Raw genomic sequence first — 20,739 nt, forward strand, 5'->3', positions numbered from 1 at the left:
ACTGCCTGGGAGGTACCGAGACCCCTCCCGATCCTTCCCGACCCCACCGATCCTTCCCGACCCTTCCCGACCCCTCCCGATCCTTCCCGACCCTTCCCGACCCCTCCCGATCCTTCCCGACCCTTCCCGACCCCTCCCGATCCTTCCCGACCCTTCCCGACCCTTCCCGACCCCTCCCGATCCTTCCCGACCCTTCCCGACCCCTCCCGATCCTTCCCGACCCTTCCCGATCCATCCCGATCCCTCCCGATCCTTCCCGACCCTTCCCGATCCTTTCCCCCTTCCGGCTCCCGCCGAGCCTGGAAATCCGGGATAAATCCCTGGAATTCTCTGGGGAGTTTTTTGGGATGGCCACGCCCCATCCCAAAAGTTTTTTTTTGGGGGGTGGCTCCCCGTGTCCCCCCCTGCCCGAATTTTCCCGTTTTCCTCACAAATTCCCTTTTCCTGCCCTTTTGAGGATTCCAGATACCCCGGAACTCCAGGTACGGCGGGTACCCCAAAACCCCTGTGAGCCTCCCGTGTTCTGGGCACCCCAAACACCCCAAAACCCCAAACCCCCAAACACCCCAAACCCCCGAGCATCCTGAACATCCCAAACACCCCAAAAACACGAGAACCCCAAATAGTCCCAAATCCCCTGTGAGCCTCCCGTGTTCTGGGCACCCTAAACACCCCCAAACCCCAAATACTCCAAACTCCCAAAACCCCAAACACCCCAAAACCCCGAGCACCCTGAACATCCTAAATACTCCAAAACCCCAAACACCCCGAAACCCTGAGCACCCCAAAACCCCAAATACCTCAAACCCCAAATACCCCTGAGCACCCCGAACACCCCAAATACCCCAAACCCCCCAAAACCCCAAATACCCCAAACCCCCCAAAACCCCCCAAAACCCCAAACCCCGGAACACCCCAACACCCCGAATACTCCAAACCCCCCAAATACCCCAAAACCCCAATACCTCAAATACCCCAAAACCCCAAATACCCCGAGCACCCCAAAACCCCAACATCGCTCTCCTCCCCCCACACCCCTCCCCACCCCCCTCAAATCCCCCATTTGGGCATTTTGGACCCTCTGGCTTTTTTTTTTTTTTTCCTCACCGCTTGGAGCTATTTTTAGATCCATTTTTCCCTTTTTTTTTTTTTTTTTCCCAGGATTTTTTTTTTCCTGCCTTTTCCCATTTTCACTCTGCAGCCCAAAATTCCCGGGAGCTGCCGGAGAATCCAGGCGTGAAAAATGTGCGAGATCCACGCCGGGAGCTTTTCCCTCCCCTTTCCCACCTCCTTATGGGATTTTTTGGTTGTTTTTTTTTTTCCCTCACACCTCCCACCCCAAATCTGCCCCCGCAGCACCCCCAGGGATCCCCGGGCTGGGAAATTCCCAAAATAAATTTCTCCGTGTCCTGAGGGAGGAGTTTGGGGTTTTTCCACCCCCTTTCCACAATTCCGGGGATTGTGGTTGGTGACCCCATAGCTCGGCTTGTCCTCGTGGATGGGGTTTTCTTCCTCCCAAATCCTTCTGGAGGTTTTTTTTTTTTCCCAAAATCCCACAAATCCCCGTGGATGGGGTTTTACCCTCCCCAAAATCCCAAATCTCCCTCTGGAAGGTTTTTTTCTTTCCCAATCCCCCAAATCCCCGTGGATGGGATTTTGTTTCCAAGCCCCATGGATGGGATTTGACCCCAACCCCAAACACATCCTCCTCTCCAGGGTTTCTTCCCCTTCTTCCACAATTTTTCCCCACATTCCCATTCCCACATTTCCCCATCCCACCGTTCCCATTCCTGCCAGGAGAGGGGGTCGGTCAGGAAGGGTTTGGGGTGATCAGGAATGGGGGATGATCAATCAGCAGGGACAGGGGGGGCTGGGGCAGCATGGGGGGACCTGCTGCCATTCCCATCCCAATCCCATTCCCATTCCCATCCCTATTCCCACTCCCATTCCTAATTCCGTCCCCATTCCCATCCCAATCCCAATCTCATTCCCATCCTCATCCCCAATCGCGTCTCCATTCCCGATCCCATCACACTCCCACCCCATTCCCATCCCCATTCCCACCCCAATCCCACTCCCATCCCCATTCCTATTCCCATTCCCCGTTCCTATTCCTGTTCCTGTTTCCATCCCCACCCCAATTCCCATTCCCATCCCACTCTCACTCCCACCCCTATCCCATCTCCATCCCCACCACAATTCCCATCTCCAGCTCATCCTCATCCCCATTCCAATCCCAATCCCATCCCCATCCCAATTCCCATCCCCATCCCATCCCCATCCCACCCCAATTCCCACCCCACTCCTATCCCAGTTCCCATCCCCGTCCACATCCCACTCCCACTCCCATCCCCATCCTATCCCCATTCCAATCCCAATTCCCACCCCCATCCCACCTCACTTTCACCCCAATTCCCACCTCATCCCCATCCCAATCTCACCCTAATCCCCATCCCCACCCCACTCCCACCCCCATCCCCACCCCACTCCCACTCCCATTCCCATCCCCATCCCACCCCACTCCCACCCCAATTCCCACTCCCACCCCACTCTCACCCCATTCCCACCCCAATTCCCATCCCCACACCACTCTCACCCCACTCCCACCCCCATTCCCACCCCCATTCCCATCCCACTCCCACCCCACTCCCACCCCCATTCCCACCCCAGCCCTCTCTCTCTCTCTCCCTCTCTCCGCACGCCTGGCCGCGCTGACTCGGGCTGACAGCCGGGCTCTCTCGGCTCCCGCCGCCGCTCGGTGCCGCTCATTGGCTCCGTGTAGGGCCGGGGGTCAGGCTCCGGTCAGCCCTGCCCGATCCCATTCCCCCCACCCCATCCCATCCTCCCGCTTTTCCCGGGAAAGCTTCTCCTGTCAGGTCCGCTCAGCCCTGACGCGCTCCCCGAACCGTGAATGCAACGAGGCCGGGGAGCGGCCCCGGGGGGGGCGGGAACGGGGGGCGAGCAGGGGGGATCCTGCGGGAAAAAAGGGGGGATCGATTGGGGAAAAGGGGGGGATCGATCAGGGAAAAGGGGGGAATCAATCGGGAAAAGGGGGGGATCAATCGGGGAAAAGGGGGAGATCATTCGGGAAAAGGGGGGGGTCGATCGGGAAAAGGGCGATTGGTTGGGGAAAGGGGGGATCGATTGGGAAAAGGGAGGATCAATCGGAAAAAGGGAGGATCAATCGGGAAAGGTGGGGGGATAAATCCGGGAAAAGGAGGGATCCGTGGGGAAAAAGAGGGGATTCATCGGGGAAAAGGAGGAATCTATTGGGAAAAAGGTGGGGGGATCAATCAGCGAAAAAGTGGGGGATCGATTGGGGAAAGGTGGAGGGATCGATTGGGGAAAAGGGGGGATCGATCAGGAAAGGTGGGGATGAATCAGGAAGAATGAGGGGGGCGATCAGGAAGGATGGGGGGATCAATCAGGAAAAGGGGGGATCAGTCAGGATGGGGGGGATCAATCAGAAATTACGGGGATCAATCAGGAAAGGTGGGGATCCATGAGGAAAAGAGGGGGATCAAAGCGCGGGGGGGCCGCACTTTCCTCACCCCCCCCTACACCCCCCCAGGTCCTTTGGGGTCTGGGAGGGGTTTTGGGGGCACCCCTGAACCTGGGGCACCCCAGTAACCCCCAGGTGTCCCCCAAATGGATTTGGGGGATCGCAGGGTGGTGGGAGCGGGACCCTCACGGGTCTGGCTATGGGATGGTCCCGTGGGTTTGGGGTCTGGGAAGAGGGAACGGGGATACCCCTGGATTTGGGGTCTGGGATTTGGGGTTTGGGGTTACCCCTGGATTTGGGGTCTGGGATTTGGGGTTTGGGGTTTGGGGTTACCCCTGGATTTGGGGTCTGGGATTTGGGGTTTGGGGTTTGGGATGGGGTTACCCCTGGATTTGGGGTGCTCCCCATCCCTTTTGGGGTGCCCAGGACACTCCGCTTGGAGATTCAGGGCTCCCATTGCCCCTCGGGTGGGATTTTGGGGATCCCATCTCCCCTCAACCAAAGTTTGGGGGTCCCATTTACTCTCAGCCAGGATTTGGGGGTCCCATTTACCCTCAGCCAGGATTTGGGGGTCCCGTGTCCCCCGAATGTGCCACCACCGAGCCTGGCCTGTCCCCCGGTTCTGCGTGGCGGGGACACCGCGGGGACATCTCGGGGGGGGCTGCGAGGGGACCGGGACCCCCCAAACCCCATTGGCGACCCCAAAAGCGCCGTGAACGGGAATTCCTGGAAATTCTCGGGACCCCCCAAACCCCATTGGCGACCCCAAAAGCGGGAATTCCCGGGATCCCCCAAACCCCCGATCCCGGCAGTCCCTGAGGCCACCCGGAGCTGTCACCGTGTCCCCAACACCCTCCCGGGGGGGGGGGGGGGTGGCAGAGCTTTGTGGGGTGTCCCCAAATCCCCCCCCCTGTGCGGGATGGTGTTGGGGGGAGGGGGGGGATCCCTTATCCCGCACCCCAAAGCGACACGGCTGGGAGCGGGTTGGGGACAGCCCCGCCTGTCACTGCCACATCAGGTGACACCAAGGCGGTGCCACCAGCGCGTCCCCAAATCCCGAACCGCCGCCGTGAGGCGGAAGAAATCCCTTCCCGGGAGTTATTAACTCATTTTCAGAGCCTGTCGCCAAAGCGCTCAGGCGTGTGACACCGCGGGTGACAGCCGTGTGTCCCCACGGGTGTCCCCAGGGGACAGCCACCCCCAGCCCGCAGAGCGGGGACGCGGCGCGGTGACATCGCCACGTGTCCCCACGCGCGGGGAGGGGAAACTGAGGCACGGGGAGGGTGGGGGAGGGGCAGGGCTGCTCCCCTCCCCCCCTCATTAGCGGTAATAATATCAATTAGCGAGGCACCGATCAGATTTAATGAGCGGCGCCCCTCGGCTCCTGCCCTCTGCCCCCACCGGGGCCCCAAGGGAGGGGCCCCGACCCCACAGCTCGGGAATGGGACCCCCCATCCCCCCGTGGTGACGGGTTTGTCCCCGTCCCTGTCCCCATCTCTGGATGTATCCATAGCCCCTTTCCCAACCCCGTTTCGAATTTTTATTGGTGTCCCCTTCCCTGTCCCTATCCTTGTCCCTGTTCCTGTCCCCATCCCTGCCTCATTCCTATCTCCACCCCTATTCCCGTCCCCATTCCCTGTCCCTGTCCCCGATATCCCTGTCCCTGTCCCCATATCCCTGTCCCTATTCCCTATTCCCTGTCCCCATTCCCCATCACCATCCCCTTATCCCTGTCCTCGTTCCCCATCCCTGTCCCTGTCCCCATTCCCTGTCCCCGTCCCCATTCCCCATCCCTGTCCCTGTCCCCATCTCCTTTTCCCTGTCCCCATTCCCTGTTCCTGTTTCCACCCCTGTCCCCATCCCCGTTCTCATCGCCACCCCCATCCCTGTCCCTTTCCCAATATCCCTGTCCCCATTCCCTGATCCTGTCCCCACTCACTGTCCCCATATCCCTGTCCCCATTCCCTGTCCCCATCCCCATCCCTGTCCCCATTCCCTGTCCCCATTCTCTGTCTCCATCCCCCTGTCCCCATCCCTGTCCCTGTCCCCATTCCCTGTCCCCAGCCAGCACAGTGGCACTGTGGGTGGCCCGGCCGGGCTCTCCGTGGGTGGACACCGGTGACATTCCCGCACGGAAAGGTCACGGTCACATCCCGGAGCTCGTCCCCAACCCTCAGAGCCGAGGCTGCTCCATGAAATCAGTGACAGCTCCCGGAACTGCCATCGGTGTCCCCAGTGCCACCACCCCGGAGCAGCTCGGCCCCAACGCTGTCACCTCCCGGCCCCACATTCCCAATCCCAATCCCGTTCCCCTCTGGAATTCACCTCCGTGTCCCCTCCACGGTGTCCGGGTGGGAGGTGGCAGAGCTGGAGCACAAATGTCACCGACAGGGTCCCCTCCCAAAATCCTGGAATGGGGAGTGGGATGGAGGAGGGATGGAGGGGTGGGGAATGGGAAAATGGATGGATGGATGGATGGATGGATGGATGGATGGATGGATGGATGGATGGATGGATGGAGGGATGGATGGATGGATGGAGAAATGGAGGGATAAAAGGACAGAGGGATGGCAGGATGGGAAATGGGAAAATGCAGGGATGGAGGAGCAGACGCTGGGCTGGATGGATGCACACACAGACACGGGGAAGGACACACGGACACGGGGAAGGACACACGGGCATGGGGAAGGACACATGGGCACGGGGAAGGACACACAGACCAGGGAAGGACACACGGACAGGCCCCACATCCCCTCCTGACCGATCCCTTGTCCCGGTACCGGTGACCCCACAGCACCCTGGGCACTGCCACGGCTCTGGCACCGCCGTGCCAGGATGGGGACGGGTGTGGGATCATCCATTCGGGATGGGAATGGGAATGGGAATGAGATCACCCATTTAGGATGAGGATGGGAATGGGATCACCCGTTTGGGATGGGAATGGGATCGGGATCATTCATTTGGGATGGGGATGGGTGTGGGATCACCCATTTAGGGTGGGGATGGGAATGGGATCAGGTGCAGGATGATCCATTTGGGATGGGGGCAGGATCACCCACTCAGGGTGGGGACAGGTGCAGGATGATCCATTTGGGATGGGGTTGGGATCATCTGCTCGGGATGGGCACCCCAAATCCAATCCCAACGCCTGCCTGGCCATGGAGCAGCCGCCCACCCCGTCCCACCACCGCCCCATTCCCGTTTCTCCGCTCACCATCCTCTTCCTCCAGCCAGGATGTCCCTGGAATGTCCCCAGGATGTCCCCGCGATGTCCCCGGTGCTGCTCCGACCCCGGATGGATCCAGACCCCGAAATTCAACCCAGCCCCTCCAAAATCAGCATTTCCTCACGGAACGGAGCCATTCCTGCCTGGGCCTTCTTCCCTCCTTTCCCAGCGGGATCTGGCGCGGCCCCCGCACGCACGGATGGAGCGGGGATATCAGAGGCTCCTCATCCCGAATTTGGGGGGCTCAGCCCGGCTTTGGGGTGCTCCCCTTGTGCCGATGTCCCCTCTCTGTCCCGCTGCCACCCGAAGCCCACGGCAGCTCCGGGGACGGAGCCGCCCACGAACACCCCGGGCTCCGCTGGGGTCGGGGCGTCCCTGGAACCTTCCCGGGCTGGGATTCGCTGCCCGATCCCCCCCAAATCTCCGTGTCCCACCCCGCTCCTCCCCCCACCCCCGGGTTGGGGACACGCTCAGGGCACCCCGGGGACCCTGCTGTCCTCGTCCCCGGGCGGGTGGCAGCGGGGACAGCGCTGTCCCCAACCCCCGGGCCTCGTGGGACTCACCGGCAGCTCCGGGCTCGGCTCCAACTTTTGCCACAAGTTGAGACAAAGGCGGCGGGTGCTGTCCCCTGTCGCCGCTGTCCCCAGACAGGCTGGTGCCACCAGGATTTAATGAGGGCACGAGGGCGGTGGGCTCGGGGGCTGCTCACGCACACTCCGCGCATTAACCCTTGCCCTGCCGCCTCGGGGGGAGCCGGGCTCCCTCCTGCAGCACCCCCCGGGACCCCCAGCCTGGAGAACCGGGATAATCCCGGGATAATCCCGGGGTTCTGCATCCCCGGCGTGGGGACAGCCCCGAGGAGGAGGTGACACACGGCAAGGAGCCACCCCAGCCACGGGGGCCACCGCCACTGCCAAATGAAGGGATGGGGGGAGCCCATCCCAGTGCCGGGACGGCTGAGTCCCCATCTCTGTCCCCATCCTGGTTGTGTCCCAGTCCTGGCTCTGTCCCCATCCCGGCCATGTCCACACCTCTGTCCTCATCCTGGTTTTGTCCCCATCCTTGTTGTGTCCCCATCCCAGCCATGTCCCCATCTCTGTCCCCATCCTGGTTGTGTCCCCACCCCAGTTGCTCCAATGTGTCCCTGTCCCACCATCCGGGACCACAGCAGCCCTGGCAGGGGCGATGTGGCTGTGCCAGCTGTGGGGTGTGGGGGTTGGAATTTGAGATTCTGGATTTGGGATTTGGGACGGCCTGGCCAGTGCTGCCGGCTGGGAAGGAGTCCCTGCCCATACTGGGCCACCTGTCCTCTGCTCTGGTCTCTGTGCCCTTGTCCCCAGCTGGTCACAGCTGTCCCTGCTCCTCCTGCCTGTCCTGCATTGCCACCTTCTCTTTGCATTCAGGTGTGCTCCATCCATCATCCATCCATCATCCATCATCCATCCATCATCCATCCATCATCCATCATCCATCATCCATCCATCATCCATCCATCCATCCATCATCCATCCATCCATCATCCATCATCCATCCATCATCCATCATCCATCCATCATCCACCCATCCATCCATCCATCCATCATCCATCCATCCATCCATCCATCCATCCATCCATCCATCCATCATCCATCATCCATCCATCATCCATCATCCATCATCCATCCATCATCCATCCCTCTCTCCCTCTCTCCCTTCTCTTTTTCCATTCCTCCATCTCCCCTCTCCCCTCCACCCTCTCCCCCTCCTCTCCCTCCATCTGTCCCTCCCTCCGTGTCCCCAGGCCAGCACACACGGCTGTCACCTCCTGCCATCTCTGTCACCTCCTGCCATCGCTGTCATTGTCACCTCTGTCCCCTGCTGTGCGGGGACACTTGTGGGAGGGGTCCGAGGGGACACTGGGGACACGATGGCTGCTGGCCCAGGGACATGTCCCCAACCTCTCTGTGGGGACAGGGGGACCCCCTGTGCTCGAGGGGTTCTGGGAGGAGGAGGCTGAGTGCGAGGGGGGATTGGTCATGGGGGGTACGAGGGGGATTTGGGGGATTGGTCACGGGAGGGTTTTGGGATCGTTTAGGGGATTGGTCACGGGTGGGTTTGGGGGGATTTAGGGGAATTTGTCACTTGTAGGGTCGTGGGGCTCTGTCACGGGTTGGGTACGGGGGGATTTGGGGGATTTCTCATGGGGAGTTTTGGGGGGATTTGGGGAAATGTATCACTTGTAGGGTCGTGGGGCTGTGTCGTGGGTGGGTATGAGGGGATTTGGGGGATTCCTCACGGGTGGGTTTGGGGGGATTTGGGGGATTTATCATGGGCGAGGTTTGGGGGCCGTGTCACGGGTGGGTACAGGGCGGATTTGGGGAAATTTGTCATTTGTAGGGGCATGGGGCTGTGTCCCGAGTGGGGGGCAGGGGGATCTGGGGGATTTCTCATTAACGGGTACGGGAAGATTTGGGGGATTTATCCCAGTCCGGGGCCCCACCCGCCTGGGGCAGCGTCCCGAGCGTGCCCGTGGGGTCGCGACCATCCCGGAACTCCGGGAGGGGACAGGGAGGGGACAGGGAGGGGACAGAGCGACACGGAGCGGGCAGGGGCGGAGCCAGCGCGGTGGGCGTGGCCATGGCAGTGATTGATGGTCTCGTGTCCATATAAGGTCGTGGGCGTTTCTATGGGCGGGGCCTCAATGAGGAAGTACCGCTGATGGGCGTGACCACGCGCCATAAATGGTCATGGGCGGGGCCGCCGGCGGCGATGGCGATGGCGGAGCTGTTCGGGGGTGTGGAGGGGTGAGGGCTCGGGACACGGGCTCGGGGGGCTCGGGGGGATCCCCGGGGCTCCCCATCCCCCGGGGGGGCTGCACAGGGACACCGGGACCCCCTCCGTGATCCCCCGTGGCCCCTCGGGGACCCCCATCCTCCGGGGGGCCAGGGGACAGGAGCCGGTCCCGGGGTCAGGAATCGATCTTGGAGGACAGGAGCCGATCTTGGGTGGCAGGGGCCAGTCCTGGGGTCAGGAGTCGATATTGGGGGACAGGAACCGATCTTGGGGTGCAGGAGCCGATTTTGGGGGACAGGAGCCGGTCCTGGGGGGCAGGAGCCGGTCCTGGGGTGCAAGTGGCGATCTTAGGGGACAGGAGCCGATTTTGGGGGGTCCATGAGAGCCCCCCTTCCTCGGCTCCTGCCCCCCGACCCCTCCTGCCTTGCCCGGGGTGTGGGGCAGGGTGGGGGGGGGGCAGCACCCCCCATTTCAGAGCCCCCCGAGTGACCCCAAAGTGAGATCAGGGACGGGGGAGGGGGATGAGGGGACAATGTGGGGGTGCTGGCAGTGTCCCCCCCCATGCTCGGTGGGGTGTGGGGACAATGGGGTGGCTCTAGCAGTGTCCCCGATCTCCCCGCAGCGGGGGCACCCACTCGACGGCGGTGCTGGTGTCCGGAGATGGGCAAATCCTGGCCGAGACCGAGGGACCCTGCACCAACCACTGGGTGAGCTGGGGGACAGCCCCGAACCCCCCCGGGGGGCTGGGACACGGGGGAGGGGGACAGGACATGGGGGAGGGGGACAGGACATGGGGGAGGGGGTTTGGGACACGGGGAGGGGGACACGGGGCTGTGTTTGGGACATGGGACTAAGTTTGGGACGTGGGGCAGGCTTTGGGACACGGGTTTTGGGACATGGGACAGAGTTTGGGACACAGAGCTGGGTTTGGGACACAGGGTTTGGGACATGGGGCAGGATTTGGGATACGGGATTTGGGACACGGAACTGGGTTTGGGACACGGGGCTGGGTTTGGGACCTGGGACTGGGTTTGGGACACGGGGCTGGGCTGTGTCTGGTTGTCCCCAAACTCGTGGACACTTTGGTGGGACGCAGCCACTGCAGACAGTGCCACCGTGTCCCCCTACCCAAAAACCCCCCGGCTGGAGCCCTGGTGGCCTCGGGGTGTCCCCAACCCCCATGTGTGGCCTCGGGGTGTCCCCAAGCCGTGTCCCTGTCGCAGCTGATCGGCTCCGAGCTGTGCCTGCAGAGGATCGAGCGCATGGTCAGCGAGGCCAAGAGCAAAGCGGGCGCCGACCCCGACGTGCCCCTGCGCTCCCTGGTGGGTCCCTGCTGTCCCCAAACCCCCCAGTGCCACCCCCAGTGCCCCTCTGCCCTGTCCCCAAACCCCCAGTGCCACCCCCAGTGCCCCCCTGCCCTGTCCCCAACCCCCAGTGCTCCCCTGCCCTGTCCCCAAACCCCCAGTGCCACCCTGTCCTGTCCCCAACCCCCAGTGCCACCCCCAGTGCCACCCTGCGCTGTCCCCAAATCCCTGCCACCACCCCAGTGGTGTCACCCTGCGCTCCCTGGTGAGTCCCTGTCCTGTCCCCAACTCCCCCAGTGCCCCCCTGCCCTGTACCCAAACCTCTGTCCTGTCCCCAAATCCCTGCCACCACCCCAGGGCCACCCTGCCGTGTCCCTAAACCACCCAGTGCCACCCCCTGGTGCCACCCTGGGGTGACAGGCCGAGGGGTTGATGGGACCCTGGGGTGACAGGACACAGGGGTGACAGTGTCCTGTTTGTCACAGGGACTGTTCCTTAGTGGGGGTGACAGTGTTCCTGGTGTCACAGTGTCCCCATGTCCCAGGGCCTGTCCCTCAGCGGGGGTGACAATGTCCAAAATGTGACAATGTCCCAGGTGTGACAATGTCCCAGGTGTGACAATGTCCCAGGTGTGGCACTGTCCCCGTGTGTCCCAGGGCCTGTCCCTGAGCGGGGAGTGACAATGTCCCAGGAGGTGACAATGATGTCCCCATGTCGCAGGGGCTGTCGCTGAGCAGGGGTGACAATGTCCCAGGTGTGACAATGTCCCCATGTCACAGGGCCTGTCCTTTAGTGGCGGTAACAGTGTCCCAGGTGTGACAGTGTCCCGGGAGGTGACACTGATGTCCCGGGTGGTGACAATGTCCCCGTGTGTCACAGGGTCTGTCGCTGAGCGGCGCTGACAGTCCCGAGGCCGTGGCCGCGCTGTCCCGGGAGCTCCGGCGCCGTTTCCCGGGGCTGAGCCAGAGCGTGAGCGTCAACAGCGACAGCCGGGGAGCCATGGCCACCGCCAGCGACAACGGTGGGGACACCGACACTGACACAGTGACAGTGACACAGTGACACAGTGACAGTGACACTGACACCGACACTGACAGTGACGGTGACACTGACAATGACACTGACACTGACAGTGACACAATGACACCGACACTGACACTGACAGTGACAGTGACACAGTGACGGTGACACTGACACTGACAGTGACACTGACACTGACAGTGACACACCGACACTGACAGTGACAGTGACGGTGACACAGTGACGGTGGCACTGACAATGACAATGACAATGACACTGACACTGACACTGACGGTGACACAGTGACGGTGACACCGACACACTGACAGTGACACTGACACTGACACGGACACTGACACACTGTCACTGTCACTGTCACTGTCACACCCTGATAGCCGCTAAATCCATTGCATCTGCACCTGTTTCAATTGAACTGATTTATTTTATTTAATTTTATTTATTTTTATTTTATTTATTCTAATTTATTTTAATTTAATTTATTCTGTTTTAATTTCTTTTAATTTAATTTAATTTATTTTATTTTTAAATTTTTTAAAAATTTTATTTTAATTTATTTCATTCTATTTTTTAATTTTATTTTTATTTTTATTTTATTTATTCTAATTTAATTTAATTTAATTTATTCTGTTTAAATTTATTTTAATTTTTTTAAATTTTTTTATTTTATATTTAAATTTAATTTATTTTATGTAATTTATTTTTTAAATTTTAATTTTTAAAAATTTTAATTTTATTTTAATTTAATTTAATGTATTTTATTTTAATTTAATTATTATTTTAATTATTCTATTTTATTTTATTTTAATTTAATTTAATCTATTTTAATTTAATTTTATTTATCTAATTTTTAATTTTTTATCTTTATTTTATTTTTAAAATTTATCTTAATTTAATTTATTCTGTTTTATTTTTTAATTTTATTTTATTTATTTTATTTGGTTTTTTTCAATTTTAATTTTTAAATTTTTATTTTCATTTCTTTTCATTTATTTTATTTTAATTTAATTATTTTATTTTATTTTGAATTTTTTATTTTTATTTAATTTATTCTGTTTTAATTTATTTTAATTTTTTTATTTAATTTATATTATTTTTTAAATTTTAATTTTTAAAATTTTTAATTTATTTTAATTTATTTTTAATTTTAATTTATTTTATTTTTAAATTTTTTTATTTTTATTTTATTTATTCTATTTTAATTTATTTTTATTTTATTTATTCTGTTAATTTATTTTAATTTTATTTATTTAATTTATTAAATTTTAATTTATTAAATTTTAATTTAATTTCTTTTATTTTAATTTAATGTAGTTTAATTCATTTTAATTTCTTTTATTTTAATTCATGATTTTTTGTTTTAATTTTAATTTTTATTATTTTTATTCTTTTGTTTTTTTCTATTTTTTAATTTTATTTTTTACTTTCTTACTTTCTATTTCTATATTTTAACTTTTTAACTTCTATTATCTTTTATTCTTCTTTTATTTCATTTGACTTTTAGGGAGTTTGGGGATGGGTGTTGGGAGCCATTAAATCACTCATTTTAATCCCTTCAGTTTTACACCGAGTTTGCATCGATTTGTACATTTTTATATTGATTTTACATCGATTTTACATTGATTTTTACATTGATTTTACATTGATTTTTACATTTTTACACTGATTTTTGCACTGATTTTTACATTATTACATTGATTTTTACATTGATTTTTACATTGATTTTTATATTGATTTTACATTGATTTTACACTGATTTTTACACTGAATTTACATTGATTTTACATTGATTTGTACATTGATTTTTACACTGATTTTACACTGATTTTTACACCGATTTTACACTGATTTTTACATTGATTTTTACATTTTTGCACTGATTTTTACACTGATTTTTACATTGATTTTACATTGATTTTTACATTTTTACACTGATTTTTGCACTGATTTTTACATTATTACATTGATTTTTACATTGATTTTTACATTGATTTTTACATTGATTTTTATATTGATTTTACATTGATTTTACACTGATTTTTACACTGAATTTACATTGATTTTACATTGATTTGTACATTGATTTTTACACTGATTTTACACTGATTTTTACACCGATTTTACACTGATTTTTACATTGATTTTTACATTTTTGCACTGATTTTTACACTGATTTTTACATTGATTTTACATTGATTTTTACCCTGATTTTTACCCTGATTTTTACCCTGATTTTTACCCTGATTTTTATATTGATTTTACACTGATTTTTACATGTTTACATTGGTTTTTACATCGATTTTTACACTGATTTTTGCACTGATTTTTACATTTTTACATTGATTTTTACACTGATTTTTACATTGATTTTACATTGATTTTTACATTGATTTTTACACGGATTTTACATTGATTTTTACACTGATTTTACATTGATTTTTACATTTTTACACTGATTTTTGCACTGATTTTTACATTATTACATTGATTTTTAAGTTGATTTTTTAATTGATATTACATTGATTTTTATATTGATTTTACATTGATTTTACACTGATTTTTACACTGAATTTACATTGATTTTACACTGATTTTACATGGATTTGTACGTTGATGTTTACATTGATTTTACACTGATTTTTACATTGATTTTTACACTGATTTTTGCACTGATTTTTACATTTTTGCATTGATTTTTACATTGATTTTTACATTGATTTTTACATTGATTTTTACATTGATTTTTTATTGATATTACATTGATTTTACACTGATTTCTACACTGAATTTACGTTGATTTTACACTGATTTTACATTGATTTGTACGTTGATTTGTACGTTGATTTTTACATGGATTTTAACATTGATTTCCACATTGATTTCCACATTGATTTCCACATTGATTTCCACATTGATTTCCACATTGATTTTACACTGATTTTTACATTTTTATATTGATTTTTACACTGATTTTTACACTGATTTTTACATTGATTTTTACACTGATTTTACATTGATTTTACATTGATTTTTACATTGATTTTTACATTAATTTTTACATTGATTTTACATTGATTTTACACTGATTTTTACATAGATTTTTACACTGATTTTATACCGATCTTTACATTAATTTTTACATTGATTTTACACTGATTTTTACATTGATTTTTACACGGATTTTACATTGATTTTACATTGATTTTTTACACTGATTTTTACATTTTTACATTGATTTTACATTGATTTTACATTGATTTTACACTGATTTTATACCAATCTTTACATTAATTTTTACATTGATTTTTACATTGATTTTACACTGATTTTTACATTGATTTTTACACCGATTTCCATGTGACATTCCCCACTTCTCACCACACCCTTGGGGTTTTAATTCTGTGATTCTGGAGATATTATTAATATAGAATGTATGCATAATATACATTATACTTCATATATTATATATATAAAATATATTATTGACATAAAAATATATAATTATTAATATATAATACCTACATTATTATCTATATTATATTTATTTTAGGTTATATTTTTTTATTTTATATTTATATTTTCTATTTTAATTTTATTTTTAAATTCCATCTATTCTTGATATATAAAAATTATATATTATTTGTAATATCTACACTCTATCCACTATATGTCATATATTATACATTGAATTTTATTTATTTTATATTTTATATTTTACAAGTTATTGATATATAAACATATATCATTAATATATATCTACATTTTATATATTTTTGTATTCTATAATTTATGTTTTATATATTATTCATATACAAATTATTTAATGTATATTATTAATTATATTATATACTCTATATATTATGCTATTATTCTATATGTATTACCCATATATCTAAAATATATAATGTAAATATATATAAAATATATAAATTATGTATAAAATATAAAATACATCATATATACAAATTTTCATATATAACATATTATGACATATTATAGAATATATTTTATATATATAATTATAAATATATACTTTATATTATCTATTTTGCATATTATATAACGATATATTTTATAATTATATAATTCTATATAATATATATTATATTCTAGAATATAATCTCTAGAATATGAATATATTTTATAGTGTATATATAGATTTTATATCCATATATTATTCTATAATTTATATAAAATTTTGAAGCTTTTTTTCACCATTTTAGGTTAAAAAGCAGCGATTTTGGGGGGGATCAGATTCTGTGCAGCCCAGAAAATCCCAAATATTCAGATTTTGGGGTTTGTAACCCCTGGGGTGTGACCCCAACAGAAAATCCCAAATTTTCAGATTTTTAGGGTTTGTGCCCCACAGGTGTCATCGTGCCTGTCCACCCCAGAAAATCCCAAATGTTCAGTTTTTAGGGTCACGTTTTTAGGGTTTCTGACCCCTGGGGATGTCCCCCCATAGAAAACCCCACACGTTCATTTTTTGGGGTCACTTTTGGGGTTTCTGACCCCTGGGGATGTCCCCCCATAGAAAACCCCACACATTCATTTTTCTGGGGCTACTTTTGGGGTTTCTGATCCCTGGGGTGTGACCCCACAGATAAAATCCCAAATGTTCAGTTTTTAGAGTTTGTAACCATAGAAAATCTCAAATATTCAGGTTTTGGGGTCACTTTTGGGGTTTGTGCCCCACAGGTGTCATCGTGTCTGTCCAGCCCAGAAAATCCCAAATTTTCAGGTTTTAGGGTCACATTTTTAGGGTTTCTGACCCCAGGGGATGTCACTGCACAGAAAATCCCAAATGTTCATTTTTTGGGGCCACTTTTGGGGTTTCTGACCCCTGGGGATGTCACCCCATAGAAAACTCCACACATTCATTTTTCTGGGGTCACTTTTGGGGTTTCTGACCCATGGGGATGTCACCTCACAGAAAATCCCAAATGTTCAGTTTTTAGGGTTTGTAACCATAGAAAACCCCAAATATTCAGTTTCTGGGGTCACATTTTTAGGGTTTCTGACCCCAGGAGATGTTCCCCCATAGAAAACCCCACACGTTCATTTTTTTTGGGGTCACTTTTGGGGTTTGTGCCCCCCAGGTGGCCTCGTGCTGATCTCGGGCACCGGCTCCAGCTGCAAACTCATCAACCCCGACGGCTCCGAGAGCGCCTGCGGGGGCTGGGGACACCTGATGGGGGACGAGGGCTCCGGTCAGAGCCGGGGGGCTTTGGGGTCGGGGCCTGGGGGGCTTTGGGGTGGGGTTTGGGGTCCTGGAAGGGTTTTGGGATGGGGGCCTGGGGGGGCTTGGGATGGGTTTTGGGGTCCTGGAGGGGGTTTGGGGTGGGGTTTGGGGTCCTATAGGGAGTTTGGGATGGGGTTTGGGGTCCTATAGGGGGTTTGGGATGGGGTTTGGGGTCTTGGAAGGGTTTTGGGATGGGTATTGGGGTCATGGAAGGGTTTGGGATGGGGTTTGGGGTCCTAAAGGGGTTTTGGAGTCTTGGAAGGGTTTTGGGGTTCTGGAAGGGCTTTAAAATAAATATTAAAATATTGAGGGATTTTACGATGGATATTGGGGTCCTAGAGGGGGTTTGGGATGGGGTTTGGGGTCCTTCAGGGTTTTGGGATGGGTATTGGGGTCCTTGAGAGGCTTTGGGATGGGTTTTGGGGTCCTGGAAGGGTTTGGGGCTGGGGTTTGGGGTCATGGAAGGGCTTTGGGATGGGTGTCATGGTCCTTGGGGAGGTTTGGGATGGGTATTGGGGTCCTAGAGGGGCTTTGGAATGGGTGTCGGTTTTTGGGATGGGTTTTGGGGTTCCAGAAGGGCTTTAAAATAAATATTAAAATACTGAGGGGTTTTGTGATGAGTATTGGGGTCATGGAAGGGTTTTGGGATGGGTATCATGGTCCTTGGGGAGGTTTGGGATGGGGTTTGGGGTCCTTGAGGGGCTTTGGGATGGGTGTCAGGGTGCCCCAGGGTGTTTGGGGTCCTAGGGATGGGGTGACCCCATAACTGACCCCACACAGCGTACTGGATCACTCAGCTGGGCACTCAGGGCCGTGTTTGGGGTCTCAGGAGGTCTGACCCTATAACTGACCCTATAACTGACCCCACACAGCGTACTGGATCGCCCACCAGGCCCTCAAGGCCGTCTTTGACTCCATGGACAATCTGCAGGCGCTGCCCCACGACATCGGCTACGCCCGCCAGGCCATGCTCGACTACTTCCAGGTGGGCTTGGGGATTGGGTTTGGGGTTTGGGGTTTGGGGTTTTGGGGTTTGGGGATTGGGGTTTGGGGGTTTGGGGTTTTGAGATGGGTATTGGGGTGCTTGGGTGATTTGGGATGGGTGTTGGGGTCCTAGGGGGATTTGGGATGGGTGTTGGGGTGCTTGAGGGGTTTTGGGATGGGTGTTGGGGTCCTGGAGGGGGTTTGGGATGGATATTGGGGTCCTAGGGGTGTTTGGGATGGGTATTGGGGTGGATGTTTGGGGTGTTTGGGGTGGGTGTTGGGGTGTTTGGGGTGGATGTTCCGGGTGTTTGGGGTGTCTGGGATGGGTGTTTGGGGTGGATGTTTGGGGTGTTTGGGGTGTCTGGGGTGGGTGTTTGGGGTCCCTGTGGGATTTTGGTGCCCACACCTCACACAGGCCCCCCTGCCCGGCCCCACAGATCTCGGACAGGATGGGGCTCCTGGCCCACCTGTACGGCTCCTTCGAGAAGGCCAAGTTTGCGGGGTTCTGTCAGAAACTGGCCCAGGGTAGGGAAACCTTCCCGGGAATGTCCCCACTGTCCCTGTCCCCACTGTCCCTGTCCCCACTGTCCCTGTCACCTGTTTGTCCCTGTCCCCATTGATCCCATCCCCCCTTGTCCCTGTCGCCCTTTTGTCCCTGCCGGTGCCACTCCCTGCTCTCTGTACCTTGGCCCCCGAGCACTCTGTGCCCTCCTCGGGGTGGGGACACCCAGGTGCCACCAACTCGGCTCATGGGGGGGGGGGGGGTGTCCCATGTCCCCGTGTGTCACATGTCCCTGAGTGCCCCGTGTCCCTGTGTGTCCCTGTGTGTCCTGAGTGTCCCCGAGTGTCCCCTGTCCCCGTGCCACCCCAGGTGCCCAGCTCGGTGACCCCCTGTGCTGCCACATCTTCACCAAGGCCGGCGAGGTTCTGGCGCGCCACGTGGTGGCCGTGCTGCCCAAAATCCACCAGGTGAGCCCTCACCTGAGGCGACGGCGGTGCCACCGCGGGGTGGGGGGCGGGGGGGAGGTGCCAGCGGTGCCACCGTGCTGTCCTGATTGTCCCCACCCGTGCAGAGCCTGTTCGTGGGCGAGCTGGGGCTGCCCATCCTGTGCGTGGGCTCGGTGTGGAAGAGCTGGGATTACCTGCGGGCAGGTGAGCTCCGCCGGGGGATTTGGGGAATCTGGGGGGGATTTGGGGATTATTTTGGGGTCCCGTGTGACCCCCCTGGCGTGTCGCCGATGTCGCAGGGTTCGTCCAGGTGCTGGAGCAGGCCCGGGCCCAGGTTCCGGGCCGGCTTTTCTCCAGGTTCAGCCTCCTGAAGCTGAAGCGCTCCTCAGCGCTGGGGGGAGCGCGCCTGGGAGCCAGGAACGTGGGAATGGCGCTGCCGCTGGATCACACCGGGAATGTCGAGGTGTTCTACACGCACGTGTTCTGAGCCAAAACAAAACTGAGGGAGGGGAGCCCCCAAAAAACGGCGGGAGAGACCCCAAAAAACGGCGGGAGAACCCCAAAAAACGGCGGGAGAACCCCAAAAAAAACTGTGGGGAGCGCCCGCGAGAGGGGGTTTGTGGTTCGGCAATAAAACGGTTACACTGGCCCGAGGGGATGGGAATGGGAATGGGGGTGGGAATGGGGATGGGGATGGGGATGGGAATGGGGATGGTAATGGGGGAAAGGGGCTGGATAGGACCAGGAGTGAGGGGATGGGGCAGGATGGGGATGGGAATGTGGGGTTGGGATAGGATAGGATAGGATAGGATAGGATAGGATAGGATAGGATAGGATAGGATAGGATAGGATAGGATAGGATAGGATAGGATAGGATAGGATAGGATAGGATAGGATAGGATAGGATAGGATAGGATGGATAGGATAGGATAGGATAGGGATGGGAATGGGAATGTGCAGGTGGGACAGGATGGGAATGGGAGAATGGGGATGGGAGAGTGGGAATGGGGCAGGATGGGACCAGGAGCGAGGAAATGGGGCAGGATGGGAATGGGAGAGGATGGAAATGGGGCAGGAGGGAGATGGGAATGTGGGAATGGGGCAGGATGGGGATGGGAATGTGGAGCCAAGGCAGGGTGGGAATAAGAGCGTGGGAATGGGATCAGGATGGGGTTGGAAGCGAGGGGACAGGAATGGGAACAGGAACCGATCCCAGCTCAGCCCTGCTGGAAGGGGGAACATCCCAAACTGGGCTGGGGCTGGGGAAAAAGGGGAAAATGGGACCTGGAAAATTCCTGATCCAGTTCTGAGGAGGGTGGGCTGGAGCATGGGATTGGGATTGGGAATAGAGATAGGGATGGGAATGGGATTGGGGTGGGATTGGGATTGGGAGTGGGAATAGAGATGGGAATGGGAATGGGAGTGGGATTAGGAATGGGATTGGGATTATGATTAGGAATGGGATTGGTATTTGGATTAGGATCAGAATCACTATTAGGATTATGAATGTGATTGGGATTTGGATTGGGATTAGGGGTGGGATTGGGAATGGGGTGCTAGGCCTGCCAGCACAGGCAGGGAGGGCTCTGCATCCAAGGAAAAGCAGGAGGAGGAGGAAGGAAGAAATCCCAAAGATTGGGATCAGGGATGTGACATCCATGACCTGGGAAGGCACATGGAGCTTTTGGGGCGATTTCCACTTTAAAAAGGAAAAAAAGGAAAA

The 20,739-nt window shown here is 52.2% G+C and overlaps 1 protein-coding gene across 1 annotated transcript; it reads left to right on the forward strand.

Annotated features, from left to right (window-relative positions):
• The first annotated feature begins 9,456 nt into the window (after window positions 1–9,456).
• NAGK (N-acetylglucosamine kinase) lies at window positions 9,457–19,665 on the forward strand. Its single transcript, XM_014876138.2, has 10 exons — window positions 9,457–9,511; window positions 10,123–10,207; window positions 10,724–10,822; window positions 11,684–11,825; window positions 16,942–17,052; window positions 17,957–18,069; window positions 18,506–18,593; window positions 18,940–19,037; window positions 19,142–19,220; window positions 19,316–19,665. The coding sequence occupies exons 1-10, from the start codon at window positions 9,477–9,479 to the stop codon at window positions 19,501–19,503; spliced, it is 1,038 nt and encodes a 345-aa protein (XP_014731624.2). The 5' UTR covers window positions 9,457–9,476; the 3' UTR covers window positions 19,504–19,665.
• The last annotated feature ends 1,074 nt before the right edge of the window (window positions 19,666–20,739 follow it).

The sequence above is a fragment of the Sturnus vulgaris genome, chromosome 4 (assembly GCF_052056855.1).
Source record: "Sturnus vulgaris isolate bStuVul1 chromosome 4, bStuVul1.hap1, whole genome shotgun sequence".
NCBI lineage: Eukaryota > Metazoa > Chordata > Aves > Passeriformes > Sturnidae > Sturnus > Sturnus vulgaris.

What these genes read in the sequence shown, in the direction of transcription:
- NAGK (XM_014876138.2), top strand. Translation starts at nt 9,477, where the DNA reads ATGGCGATGGCGGAGCTGTTCGGGGGTGTGGAGGG. An exon ending in CTGTCAGAAACTGGCCCAGG is followed by an intron (nt 18,594 to 18,939) that starts GTAGGGAAACCT and finishes GTGCCACCCCAG; the next exon opens with GTGCCCAGCTCGGTGACCCC. An exon ending in CTGGGATTACCTGCGGGCAG is followed by an intron (nt 19,221 to 19,315) that starts GTGAGCTCCGCC and finishes CCGATGTCGCAG; the next exon opens with GGTTCGTCCAGGTGCTGGAG.